Source organism: Odocoileus virginianus, chromosome 13 (genome assembly GCF_023699985.2).
Source record: "Odocoileus virginianus isolate 20LAN1187 ecotype Illinois chromosome 13, Ovbor_1.2, whole genome shotgun sequence".
Classification (NCBI taxonomy): Eukaryota; Metazoa; Chordata; class Mammalia; order Artiodactyla; family Cervidae; genus Odocoileus; species Odocoileus virginianus.
In genome coordinates this window covers 51445124-51459330 of record NC_069686.1, presented here as the reverse complement: position 1 = coordinate 51459330, position 14207 = coordinate 51445124, and the positions used below count along the sequence as shown (strand labels likewise).

At 41.1% G+C, this 14207-nt stretch overlaps 1 protein-coding gene and 1 long non-coding RNA gene across 2 annotated transcripts in view; one reads left to right on the top strand and one right to left on the bottom strand.

Moving 5' to 3' along the window:
- MCM6 (minichromosome maintenance complex component 6) overlaps nt 1-5476 on the bottom strand; it is a 35286-nt gene extending 29810 nt beyond the window's left edge. The window contains exons 1-2 of the mRNA XM_020886166.2: nt 5292-5476; nt 342-488 (exon numbers count right to left, since the gene is read on the bottom strand). Coding sequence (XP_020741825.1) covers nt 342-488; nt 5292-5398 — 254 coding nt within the window. The 5' untranslated portion in view covers nt 5399-5476. The remainder of the gene's footprint in view (nt 1-341; nt 489-5291) is intronic.
- Nucleotides 5477-5610: 134 nt separating this feature from the next.
- LOC139038075 (uncharacterized) lies at nt 5611-13336 on the top strand. Its single transcript, XR_011491005.1, has 3 exons — nt 5611-5687; nt 8022-8217; nt 13011-13336. It is a non-coding gene; the product is annotated as an uncharacterized lncRNA (long non-coding RNA).
- The last annotated feature ends 871 nt before the right edge of the window (nt 13337-14207 follow it).

The window sequence follows — 14207 nt, the reverse complement described above, 5'->3', positions numbered from 1 at the left end:
GCTTTTAAAATGTTTCAAGGGATTTTATTTAATATGGGATGGGGAATGGATTAAATGAATGACACAGCAATAGTACCGAATGCCTGACACAAAATAAGCAATTCTCTTAACACTTGGAAAAACTATCAATAGAAAGCAGAGATTTTCAATATTTGCATGTGAAAACTAGTCAACCCCACAAAGGCCTAAATTAGCTCAGAGCAGCACTAAAATGACCACTGGCTGTAAAAAAGGGCTTCTGTGACACCTGCCCTCCCTTTATCCTCACAAATTAACACTTCCATTCCAACAAGAGGTGGCTTCCCAGGTTCCATGTCTACTTAAAGATTAATATACCATACCTATAGAACTCCTCTTGAATGGTGGTAGAAAGTTGCTGGTTAAATTGCTCCAGGTCCACAAAACTCACAACCAACGTGTTTCTCTCAGGACGAATTAACTCCTCAGCTAACTGCAAGTACTTAATTTCTCCATCGCTGTTCTGGAACCTGCAGATACATACAAATCAGATGAAACTGAAATTAGGCAGTAAAAAGAAGAATCTGAATGCCTGATAATTCGGGGTACTGGTTAAAGATCATCAGCTTTAGGGCCAGAGAGGCCCACTTTAGTAGTTGTACACCTTAAGGCTAGTTACCTGTCTTCTCTAAACCTGTCCCTCTTCTTTTTGAATATAATAATAATAAAAAAGATTGGAACATCATCCTCTAAGGTTAACTGTCATGATTAAATGAGAGAATGCCTACGAAATCTTTTGTAAACTTGGGAAAATAGAAAAACTAGGTCTTCAGATTTAAATCTGAATCCCGCCCCCCCCAATATTTATTGATTTAGCTGCATCGGGTCTTAGTTGTGGCATGTGGGATCTTCACTGTGTTGCGTGGGATCTTTTTTTGCAGCACATACTTTCTAGTTGTGGTGTGCTGGCTGGCTCAGTAGTTGAGGCCCACAGGCTTAGTAGTTCTATGATATGTGGGATGTTAGTTCCCTGACGAGGGATCAAACCCACAACCCTTGCATTGCAAGGTGGATTCTTAACCACTGGACCACAAGGGAAGTCCCAAATCTGAATTTCTTGATTTACCATTTCCCAATCTTAACTGTACATAACAACAATAAAAGAACAGTTAACATTTGTTGATTAGAAAATATTAAATAAAAAAACTCAGGTTATAATCCAAAGATTCAATTTCGAAAGGGAAAACTGACAGATTGTTGATTTAAGAACAAGAATATCAATAAATACATGGAAACGAGGTGCTTCAGGGCTCAAGACCTCAGGGAAGTGAAAATGTACATACATACAAAGTAAAACTGGGGTGCTTTTTCCTAACAAGTATCATACTAACATATTTACTTTTTATTCTTTTAACATAGCCATGCAGATAGTTTTGAGGAAAACTAAACTATTCCTTCAAATACAGCATGTTGTTTAATACATTATGAACATCTCTCTGGAAAGCACTATACCAGAGGTACCATAAGTTGGCAATAACAGCATTGCTCTTCTCCTAGGGTTGACACTCTCATAGGAGACATTTCTATTAAAGAGACGGATAAGACATCTAAATGTCTAAGACAAATGAATCAACAAAATGTTTATTCAATCTTTTTCTAAAATTTATTTTTTCATTGAAGGATAATTGCTTTACAGAATTTTGTTGGTTTCTGCCAAACATCTACTTGCAATCAGCCACAGGTATACATGTGTTTCCTCCCTCTTACCTCCCTCTCCACCCTGCCCCTCTAGCTTGTTACAGAGCCCCAGTGTGAGTTCCCTGAGTCATACGGCAAACTCCCATTGGCTATCTATTTCACACATGGTAATCTAAGTTTCCATGTTACTCTATATGTTTACTCAGTCTTCAAACAGGATACTCTGCAATATCTCAATGTGGATGAATCTTGAGGACATGGTGCTACGTGAAAGAAACCAATTCAGTCCAGTCCAGTCCAGTCGCTCAGTCGTGTCTCATTCTTTGCGACCCCATGGACTGCAGCAGGCCACGCTTTCCTGTCCATCACCAATTCCCAGTTTACTCAAACTCATGTCCATTGAGTTGGTGATGCCATCCAACCATCTCCTTCTCTGTCATCCCCTTCTCCTCCTGCCTTCAATCTTTCCCAGCACCAGGGTCTTTTCAAATGAGACAGTTCTTTGCATCAGTTGGCCAAAGTACTGGAGTTTCAGCTTCAGCATCAGTCCTTCCAATGAATATCCAATCACACAAAGACAAATATTGCATGATTCTACTTATATGAGGTATCTAAAAGAGTCAAATTTGGGAATTCCCTAGCAGTTCAGTGGTTAGGACTCTGTGCTTTCACTGCTGTGGGCCTGGGGTTCAATTCCTGGTCAGGAAATTAACATCACATAAGTCATGGGGTGAAGACCAAAAAAAAAAGGTCAAATTCATAGAATCAAAGAGTGGAATGTTGGTTGGAGGAAAAGGAAAATGTGGAGGTATTACAGGCATAGTTTCAGTCAATAAAAAGAAATGCATTTGAATCGATACTAATGAGATGGATGAACCTACAGCCTATTAAACAAAGTGAAATCAGAAAGAGAAAAACAAACATTGTTTATTAAGGCATATATACAGAATCTAGAAAGATGGTACTGATGAATCTATTGGCAGGGCAGCAATGGAGACACAAAGATAACAACTTGTGGACACAGTGTGGGAAGGAGAGGGCGGGACAAACTGAAAGAGTTAACAGTGAAACATACATATTACCATATGTAAAACAGACAGCAGTGGGAATTTACTGTATGATGCAGGGAGCTCAAACCTGGTGCTCCGTGACAACCTTGAGGGGTGGGATGGGGTGGGAGGTGAGAGGGAGGTTCAAGAGAGAGGGGACATGTGTGTACTTATGGCTGATTCATGTTGATGTATAGCAGAAACTAACACAATATTAAAAACAAAACATAAATAAAAATTATGAAAGTTAAAAAAAAGCTTTAGTGAAGCAAGATCGATAAGTTCTAACAGAATCTACTGAACAATACATTGTACAGTTAAAATTTTGTTAAGAGGGTAGCTCGCATGTTAAGTGTTCTTTCCACATAAAGGAAAACAAAAGGTGAAAGATATATGACAGGTGCATATAAACTAATTTTGCCTAACAGTAACACCTAAAAACGCTTTATGCCTATAACAGGTGGCACTGGAATTTGGCCTGGAAAGACTTTTAAAAAATCTGAAAGGAAAAATGAGTGATAGACTGGCTACAGATGTTTCCAAGTATGGGACAGTCAGGAAAGATATGGGAGGACTGTGGGTGATGACAGAATGGCTGTGGAAGATGAAACTAGAAAGAGCAGCTGTGAAGTATTTGGACTTTATTTCATAAGGAATGGCAAATGAAAGCTGGTATTTTTAGAGGGAGTTAACATTTTTTTCTCAACAAGGATTATTTGTCTTATTCATCATTGTGCCCAGCAGTTAGCTGCAAGGCAAACTGCAAGAAAGTGAAGGTAACTATATTATTTGTTAATATCAAACATAGTTGAGGACCTTCGTAAAATGGTATGGTGGCTAGGTGGGATTAAGCATGGGATTCACATTCAGATGAAATAGCTGGCAGTAGATACACAACCAGAGGTAATGGAAAGTGGCAGCCTGGGACCATAGGGGAAGAAAGGATCAGTGCTGCCTGAAAGGTTCATAGAGTTTAACAAACAGCTATGAATCTTTAACTAGGCTTTGAAGGATGAATAGTTATCAGGCAGAGAATAATATTATGAAAAGTAGGGAAATATAAACTATGGTATTAAGTATATCAGAATTTTATTAAGACAGCAGAACCATTAACAGTAAAAGTGTGGAAATATCCCATATGTCCATGGATGGATGAGTAAACAAATGAAACGTAATAATGAGTACTATTCACCCTTAAAAAGAAAATTCTGGCACATGCTACAACATGGATAAACCTCAAAGACATTATGCTAAGTGAAGTAGGCTGGTCACAAAAGGACAAATATTGTATAACGGGAAGTCTGAGGTACCTGGAGTCGTCCAATTCACAGACAGAAAACAGAGGTGGTTGCCAGGTGCTGGAGAGTGGGGGGAATGGTGAATTATTGTTTAGTGAGTGCAGAGTTTGGAAAGAAGAAAAGCTTCTGGAGATGGATGTTAGTGATGACTATATTACAAGGCAAATGTACTTAACATCAGTGAACTCTATGTTTAAAAAAGGTTAAAACGGGTTTTTACCACCACCACCACCACAACAAAAGAATTTCCTGTTATGTTATGCTTAAAGATACTTAAGTCATTAAGGTCCCTAAGGATAGCCACAAGAAACTTTAATGATGGAAAGTATTTTCATAAGACATGGTGCTAATTTTTTAAAGCTTCAGTATAACTAATGCTGACAACTTAGTAGAGCTTCTAAATATTAGTAAAATCGTATATAATTTTTTAAGGACTATTGCAGAATCTCAGGCCAAGGATGTCATCGAAGAGTACTACAAATGCAAAAAATGATCACATTAAAAAGCTGAGCTCTTTCTTATAAAAATTTTTTTCCTAACTCATTCCAAAGTGCTTCCACTTTTTCCTGGAAGCGGTAGAGTCCATACTCAGGGGAAAGCAGCGATATTCTGCGCGATCTAAGAAAAGTAACTGGTGGCAGTGGCTGCCAGCCAGAGAGAAGCGGTTTGAGATGCCTGGAGCCTAAAAAAAAAAAAAAAAAGGGAAAAAAAAAAGAAAGAAAGAAAAGAGGGATTTGGGGGGTTGGAAGGGAAAGAAGCGAGAGATGGGAGTGCGTTCAGTGTCGTAAGCAACGCAGGGCGGCCCCTAACCCGAGCATCTGTCAAGCACCAGGTTCATTCCCGCACATTCACCTCCACAGGCTCCAGGGCTGCCTGGCCCTCGGTGGACCCCATGAGGTCCCCGCCAGGATTCCCCAGCCAGTTCGGCCTCCCCCCACGACTCAGCCGTGCGGCCTAACTGGACGACTAACTCATTCCCACCCAGTTTCGGCGTCCGCACAGGGAACCCGGGGCTACGCGACCACCAGCCTTTCGGGCTGTGAGGGCTGAACAACGGGCCTAAGCGTTCGGCCCAGGACACAGCACACGGCAGGAGCCCGAGGAAGGGCTCCAGATGAATTTCACCAACCCTGGAGATCAGCCCAGCCCGGCCCAGGCTCCTCCCCGGGGCCCGCTCTCCAAGGCGCGCGACCCCTCAGTACCCAAACGCGCGCGAGGCCCTAGGCGGCCCCAGACTCCGGAAGTCGGGAGGGGAAGTTCCGCGATTAAGGGGCGACCGCCGACTTACTCCTCCAAGAAGTCCAGGAACAGTTTCTGGCACTTCTCGGCCACCTCATCGCGGACTTCCAGATGCTGGCTGCCGGCGCCCGGCTCTGCCGCTGCAGCGAGATCCATATCTGCCTAACGCTAAAGGGCAGCTGGCGCCACACTACAGTTGCTTCTCCTCCGCCGCTGCCGCTCTGCGCGCGCCGCCTCCGTCCCGCCCCTTCGCTGGAAGGCCGGAACCAATCGTGGCTCAGGAGCCCCGGGATTCGCGCCAAACCTGTCCAATGAATGCGGCTTCTCTCTCAGCCCCGCCCACGGAGCGGAGATTTCGCGCCAAATGCAAAGCTCTGAGAAAGCTGGGCGGTCTGCCTCTGCGCCTGCGCAGTTGGTCGTGTCCAGGGAAATTTGGCTGCTGGAGGTTGAAAGATAAGATCTTTGTTCAGGGGTGGGGTCGGGGGTGGTTTTTCAAATTTTCTTCGACTTGTTTCAGTGATATTAATTGAGCAGGAGGCATAAGGCTTTAGAAAGGGAAATGAGTAAGATTCAGACCTCCTGCTTGAGCCATCCAGTTCAGTTCAGTTCAGTGGCTCAGTCGTAGCGGACTCTTGGATACCCCATGAACCGCAGCCTGCCAGGCCTGCCGGTCCATCATCAGCTCCTGGAGCCATCCAATTGGAGGACATAAACTGTAAACCACCGGTTAAAATCCTGTAAAAAGAGTTAAAAGTGATGTATAAACAATACCAGGGGGAAAGGAGAAAGGGGAGTTGGCAGAATTATTCTGGTTGGTGCTGACCGGGGAAAATCAGCGATTATTTGACGCTGTTGATTAATTCCTCTGACAAACGCAGTCTTCACTTGTGTCTTCCTGACTTTCCTTTCCACCCCTTGGTGGCCATATTTCCCCGACTTCATTTCCCTTGTTTTCTCCTATATCTTTAGCCATTTTTAATCAGCCCTCTTTATAGGTGGCTCTTTAGGGAGTCCCTTAAATGTGCTGGTTCTAGAACCGTCTTTTCTCCTAAAGGAGCTCTTTTGGGCGAGGCCCTCCACTCCCTTGGTTTCAATTCACCAAGATCTGGGTGCTGATGAATTTTCAAAAGTGTACTACCAACCAGTTATCTTTCTTGGGCCTCCAAAAATTATGAAAAACTTGGCTTAGTTCTATCTTTTGAGGCTTCTAAGTATATTAAAAGGAAAAAAAAAATTTTTAATGGCAAACAGGATAATAGAAGCTACAGTCATTCTTTTAACACACACACACATAAGTTGAAGGCCCTATTCACAAGACGTTTACAAGGTTTAACAAAAAAGTTCATTGCTTGTGTACCATAGTATATCCAATGGTGTGTATTACCTCATTTGAAGGGGTTGGGAACCCTTGCAGATCTGTATCCCTCAGCTCTTCACCAGCTCCAGATCTGCCTGCCCACAGAACATCACCACTTGTATATACTATGCTAACTGCTAAGTCACTTCAGTCGTGTCTGACTCTGTGCGACCCCAGAGACGGCAGCCCACCAGGCTCCCCCATCCCTGGGATTCTCCAGGCAAGAATACTGGAGTGGGTTGCCATTTCCTTCTCCAATGCATGAAAGTGAAAACTGAAAGTGAAGTTGCTCAGTCGTGTCCGACTCTTAGCGACCCCATGGACTACAGCCTACCAGGCTCCTCTGTCCATGGGATTTTCCAGGCAAGAGTACTGGAGTGGGGTGCCATTGCCTTCTCCAATGGTACAACTAGTGGTGCTCAAAGTTTCTGATCTCAGGATCCCTCTGTAGTCTTGGAAGCCCCCAAAGAGCTTTTGTTTACATGGGGTTTATCTATTGATAGTTACATGGGGTATACCTATTGACATTTATCTACTTATTTACTGAGAAACTAAAATTAAGAATTTCTAAATATTTATTCATGTTTAAATAACAATAAACCCATTACATGTTAACAAATATTTTCTGAAAACTGTATTTCCAAAATAGGACAAATGTAGTGGTAAGACTTATACTGTTCAGCACTTTGTAAATCTCTTTAATAAAAATTAAATTAATTAATACCCCATTATTATTTTGAAATAGTTTTGACCTCATGAACCTCCTTAAAGCATCTCAGAGACCCCCAGAGGGTCCTTTGAGAATCTCTGGTTCAAACTTAAAGGCATCAAAACTATGAGATGTAAAGGATTATACTCAGCCATAACTGATTTCACATAAGCTGCAACACAATTAAAAATGGAGACTTTGGGTTGCTGACCTCTGGCTTCATAGATGGATTTTTCCAAAAAAGTTAGGAATGAACTGCCCAGTAATTACCCAGAAATCATTCTGTTACATGGTTCTGACTGAAAACAAGGAAGAGCTAGAATGTCGGTAATCATTTGTGGCTTCTGGGGATACTGCATATTTTAAAATCACATGAACTTAATGCCTCATTTACAATTATTTTAGGAGAAAGCAAATAGTTACAACAAATACAGCAGCTGAGAGCATGAACTCCAAAAGTCAGACTTCCTGGGTCTGAGTCTTCTGCCACACACTCATGTGTGTCCTTAGACAAATTATTTAACCTCACTGACTAATTCCTCACCAGCAGGAACCTTAAACTCACCTGTTTTATGATATTCCCAACCCTCCCGCACTGGCATAAGAATGGATCCAGGAGATATCCAGGAGCATTTTGCTGATGGGATTCTCTCAGTCTCTCAGAAGGCTTCCTTCTTTTCTCTTCCATTTTTCTTTTTCTTCTCTTTCTCCAGGTAGACTTCTCAGAACTAAGTACCACCTACAGAAGGAAAAAAGCAAAGAACAAAAGTGCAGAGTTCCAGGCTTATTTATGGCTATGCCCACAGATAATCTTGGAACTTGTTCTTTTCGGCCCTCCACACCTCGCAGGTTCTCCCTCCTGCCTTCAGACATGCACCGGTAGACCAGAATAGGAGATGGGGTCTCCAAGTGAGTATTGTGGAGGTACCTTCCATAGAAGAGGAGGATGTGAGTTATAAAACATCTTTGTGCTGTATCAGGGAGTGGTATGCCTCTGTGTGTGTGTGTGTGTGTGTGTGTGTGTATGCGTATGTGTGTGTGTTTAGGCCTGAGACTATCCTTATAAAGGCTTGCTGGCCGGGTTGGCCTTTGGTTTGCATTTAGGAACTTGACTGCTAAATATTTCCCTACATTAATATTACACTTTACCTAAATGGTATGTATGGCTCACTCTGCCTAAAATGTTTTACAATGTGGTTGATGCTGAATATTTTCTGAGAGTCTGGAATCTTGACATGTGCTAGGCAGAGGGTGCTTATGTAACCAGTCTTCAGTAACAGCACTGGGCTTCTCCAGTTGAGCTTCCCTGGCAGACATGTGTGATCCTGGGAAGGAATTAAGTGCATTCTGTCTGACTTCAGAGGGAGAGGACTCTAGGAAGCTTGTGCTGGGTTTTGTCTGAACCTTGCCCCCTGTGCTTTTTCCCTTTGCTGATTTTATTCTCTGTGCTTTCACTGTAAGGATATTTATCTTTATTTAATGATGGGCTCATGCACTTAATATAAATATTTTGGTAATTATGAGCTTTATACCTGGCATCATACTTAAGGAAGTTTTTTGAAAGAAAATTTTCTGATTATTGTTAAAATTCATAAATGATTAGCTTTATTCCTTACATACATATAATGTTCAAAAGGATAATATGATATATAATATAAAAAGAATTACTGTAAATTATTTTAGATTGCCATAGCAACTTGCATCATTAAATTGCAAATAAAAGTATATTGTTTTCTATATTTAACTCAGATAAAGCTTATAATAAACAAAAGAAATTCATAGCTGTGAGTATGATTATATGCTGAGTCCTAGATGGTTGGATGGCATCATTGACTCAATGAACATGAGTTTAAGCAAACTCTGGGAGATAGTGAAGGACAGGGAAGGCTGGCATGCTGCAGTCAGTGGAGTTGCAAAGAGTCAGTCATGACTGGACCACTGAATAACAAGAGTCCTCCTAGCAAATCATAGAACCTGTGGATGGCTTTGAGGACCCCCCAACACAATATATGTATTTTTTAAACCTTATAATAATTTCAATCATAAATAAATATAGACAGAAAAGTATAATGAACTTCCATTACATAGCCCCAGGAACCACTAACATGTGGCCAATTTTGTCCCAACCATATACCCCATCTGCTTTTCCCTCTCCATAATGATTATCTTAAAATTTTTATTTTATTTATTTATTTTTGGCTGCACAGCATGTGGGATCTTAGTTCCCTAGTCAAGGATCAAACCAGCGTCCCCCATGTTGGGAGCAGAGTCTTCACCACTGTACTCCCAGGGAGGTACCTTAAAAATTTTATTTTAAAATTGTCTTTTCTTTATTTATTTTTGGCTGCATTGGGTCTTTGTTGCTGCATGAGGGCTTTCTCTAGTTGCGGAGCTTCGGTTCAACAGTTTTGGCTCACTGGCTTAGTTGCCTTCCAGCATGTGGGATCTTCCCAGATCAGGGACTGAACCCATGTTTCCTGCATTGGTAGGCAGATTCTTAGCCACTGGACCACCCAAAAGTCCCTGGAATTGTCTTTTTAAATAGTCTTGTAAAAGATAGTACAGAGTTCTCATATACTCTATGCCCATTTTCCCCTATTGTTAACATCTTACATGATCACAGTACATTTGTCACAACTAAAGAACTAATTTCAGTACAGTATTATTAACTAAACTCCATACCTCATTTGGATTTCACTGCTGCTACTACTGCTAAGTCACATCAGTCGTGTCCAACTCTGTGCGACCCCATAGATGGCAGCCCACCCGGCTTCTCTGTCCCTGGGGTTCTCCAGGCAAGAATACTGGAGTGGGTTGCCATTTCCTTCTCCAGGATTTCACTGGTTTTCACCTAATGTTCTTCTCTTCCAGGATCCCACCCAGAATACCATATCACATTCACTTGTATCTCTTTAGTTTCCTCTGGTCTGACACTTTCTCAGAATTTTCTTGGTTTTGATGACATTGATAGTTTTCAAGATTACTGCTCAGGTATTTTGCAAAATATCCCACAATTGGGATTTGTCTGATATTTTTCTCATGTTTAGACTGTAGTTAGGGGGTTTGGGAGGAAGACCATAGAGATAAAGTACAATTCTTACCACTCCCTTATGTCTTTGAAGGAAATCCTTCAAAAGGATTTCATATTATTTCATTTGTAGATATTTCAGAAAGACTCTCTAAAAGATAAGGGCTCTTCTTTCCTGAAACATATATTATGCTGGACTGTAGCAATACAGGTTCATAATACTGAATCTTTTAAAGCTAATTGTAATATTTCCCTGGCTTATTAACACTTCAATATATTTTGAATAAAACCAGTAGATTAAATTGTATTTTACATGGTTTATTTTAGGTGGTATACAATATTCGATAATATATTTATCAATGATATATTCATAGTATGAAATATTTTCCTCCAAAGAAAGTCAATCCTCTTAAAATATTTAATATATAGTCTTATTAGCAAACTAAGAGCAAAATAAAATTATATGTTAGCTGCTGACCAATCCATTTTTAGCAGTACATGATTAAGTGCCTTTTTAGTCATTTGCCTTCCTCTTTAGTTACTTATGTATGAAAAGTTTAGTCATGATGTACGGCAAAAGGACTGGTGAGGGAAGAGGCAATGATGGCAGTTTTTATCTGTTTTAAAAAATTTTATTTATTTATTTTTACAAATATTTTCTTGGCTGTGCCACATGGCACACAGGATCCTCAGTTCCCCCATCAGGGACTAAACCCGCACCTGCTGCCTTGGAAATGTGGAGTCTTAACCTCTGGACTGCCAGGAAATTCCCTTACCTGTTTTTATATAATTCCTATGTAATTTTTTCCAAATAATTATACACAAGCACAATTACTGCAAAAATATTTAAAACTTTCATTAGACTTCTCAATTTATATAATAACATTATTTTTGACTATATTTACTTTACATTATTGTAAATTAAGAAAAGAGAAACAGCATATAAATGTATTCCTGTTTTTACAGATGTTATAAAAATTGGTAATTTAATTATATTGGTGATGCTTCCTAAGGCCCACTTGACTTTGCATTCCAGGATGTCTGGCTCTAGGCGAGTGATCACACCATTGAGGTTGGGTCATTAAGATATTTTTTGTATGGTTCTTCTGTGTATTCTTGCCACCTCTTTGACTGTGTGGATCACAACAAACTGTGGAAAATTCTTCAAGAGATGGGAATACCAGACCAGCTTACCTGCCTCCTGAGAAATCTGTATACAGGTCAAGAAACAACAGTTAGAACTGGACATGGAAAAACCGACTGGTTCCAAATTGGAAAGGAGTACATCAAGGCTGTGTATTGTCACCCTGCTTATTTAACTTATATGCAGAGTACATCATGCAACATGCCAAGCTGGAGGAAGCACAAGCTGGAATCAAGATTGCTGGGAGAAATAGCAATAACCTCAGATATGCAGATGACACCACCCTTATGGCAGAAAGCAGAGAAGAACTAAAGAGCCTCTTGATGAAATTTAAAGAGGAGAGTGAAAAAGTTGGATTAAAAGTTAGCATTCAAAAAACTAAACAACAACAACAACAAAAAACTAAACTCATAGCATCTGGTCCCATCACTTCATGGCAAATAGATGGGGAAATAATGGAAACAGTGACAGGCTTTATTTTTGGGGGGCTTCAAAATCACTGCAGATGGTGACTGCAGCCACGAAATTAAAAGATGCTTGCTACTTGGAAGAAAAGCTATGACCAACCTAGACAGCATATTAAAAAGCAGAGACATTACTTTGCTGACAAAGGTTCATCTTGTCAAAGCTATGGTTTTTCCAGTAGTCATGTATGGATGTGAGACTTGGACTCTAAAGAAAGCTGAGCGCTAAAGAATTGATGCTTTTGAACTACAGTGTTGGAGAAGACTCTTGAGAGTCCCTTGGCCTGCAAGGGAGATCAAACTAGTCAATCCTAAAGGAAATCAGTCCTGAGTATTCATTGGAAGGACTGATGCTGAAGGTGAAACTTCCTTTGGCCACTTTATGCGAAGAACTGACTCATTGGAAAAGACCCTGATGCTGGGAAAGATTGAAGGCAGGAGGAGAAGGGGACGACAGAGGAAGAGATGGTTGGATGGCATCACCGACTCAATGAATGTGAATTTTTGCAAGCTCTGGGAGTTGGTGATGGACAGGAAAGCCTGGCGTGCTGCAGTCCATGGGGTTACAAAGAGTTGGACATGACTGTGCAACCAAACTGAACTGAATTATATCAGTATTATTTTAATATCAATTTGACTGTTTTTAATCATTAATTTTACTAAGTATGTTCTGTATTTTGTCTCTCAGTGGTTTTTAAGACTATTTCTTGAAACAATGTTAACATTTTTGTTTGAACTGAAAAACAAAGTTGGATTTTTTTCCCTAATAAAACAGTGTGATTTAGCTAACTGTTTTACAACAAGGATAGGCTTTGCTAAGTGTTTTGCGGGGGATATTTCTGGATATTGAGTGACCTAAATCTTGACCTCTAAGGTTTTGGCTAATGTGTATCTAAAGAGCAGTGTAAAATGAAAATACTCGATTTCACTGGTAACCCAGTGGTTAAGAATTTGCAAAGAAAAAAAGAGAGAATTAAAAAAAATAAAAAAGAATAAAAATTTTTTTATTTAAAGAATTGTATAAGCAGAAGTTTGTTGAAATTCACTTTTTTTTTTTCTTCTCAAGTTTAAGAAAGATTTAGGCAACAGAAGCAGATTGAGGACTCCTCAGAAGAGACGCTAGGGAAGGCTCAGTAATAGATGTGATCACCCAGACAGCATCTGAAGAAAGAGAAGGTGGGTCCATGCATGAGGCCCTGGGGAGCACCAACATTTAAAAGGAGGCTAAGGAGGAAAATGCCATGAGAGAGGCTGGGAAAGAACAGCCAAAAAAGAAAAAAAAATAGGAAGAAGAACCAAAAGAGAAGGCTGTAAGCCAGTCATCGTCATTAGCGAAGGCCGCAGAGTGGTCAAGGAGGACAGAGACGACCATGGCCGAAGGGGTTTCAAGGTGGTAGAGGGGATGGGAGTTAGATTGCAGGGGAGTGTGCTGGGAGCCCAAGAAGCAGAATGAGTGGTGGCTTACTGAGTTGGGCTACAGAGACCTGCTCTGCTCTGTCTGGGGTGAGAGGCCCTCACATAGGCTTTGGTGCTTTGGAAACCATTGACTGTTGGAGCAAAGGTGCAGGGAGAGAGAGCCAGTCAGCAGTTACTCCCTCTGGCAACTCAGGGATAGAGGGGAGACCACATGGCCCCCAACATCTGTGATGGAATGAGTGCTTCTTACTCCATGAAGGCCTCCTGTGACCCCCTCTTGCACTCCCACGGCTGGGATTACCATCTCTGGTAGCCAAGGTCCAGGGATGCTGAAATCTAGTCAGACTCTATCAGCCCAGCCAATCACCCTGGACTAAGAGAACTTTGTTCTGGATTGTACAGTTACTAGATGGGCTAGCAACTTCCCTGCATACAACCCTTCCCCAAGAAAATTGGCATTAGCTGATCCTACTTGTCCCCCTCAAAAGGCAAATATGGGGAAGTCTTTTGCTCTACAAAAGTGTGTACAGTAACGGAGCACTCACTTGGAGCCTTGCCCCAGGATCCAGTTGCACCTGAAGCAGAATTTTTGAGTTGTGGGCATAGCCTCAGCAGTTGAGCACTTGGGCTCTGGATTTGAGTCCTGGCTCCACTCTGTAAGTGACTTAACCTCTCTGTGCAGTACACTTAAACTCTCCGTGCAGAGTACTTCACCTCTCTGTGGGGCAACAATGGAACCTGGTAATTGCACTATCGTTATAAAGAGTAAATAAGATAATTTATAATGAGTTTTTTATCTGAGGAATGATAATAAAACCTGCCAGTAGGACTGTCATTGTAAGGATTT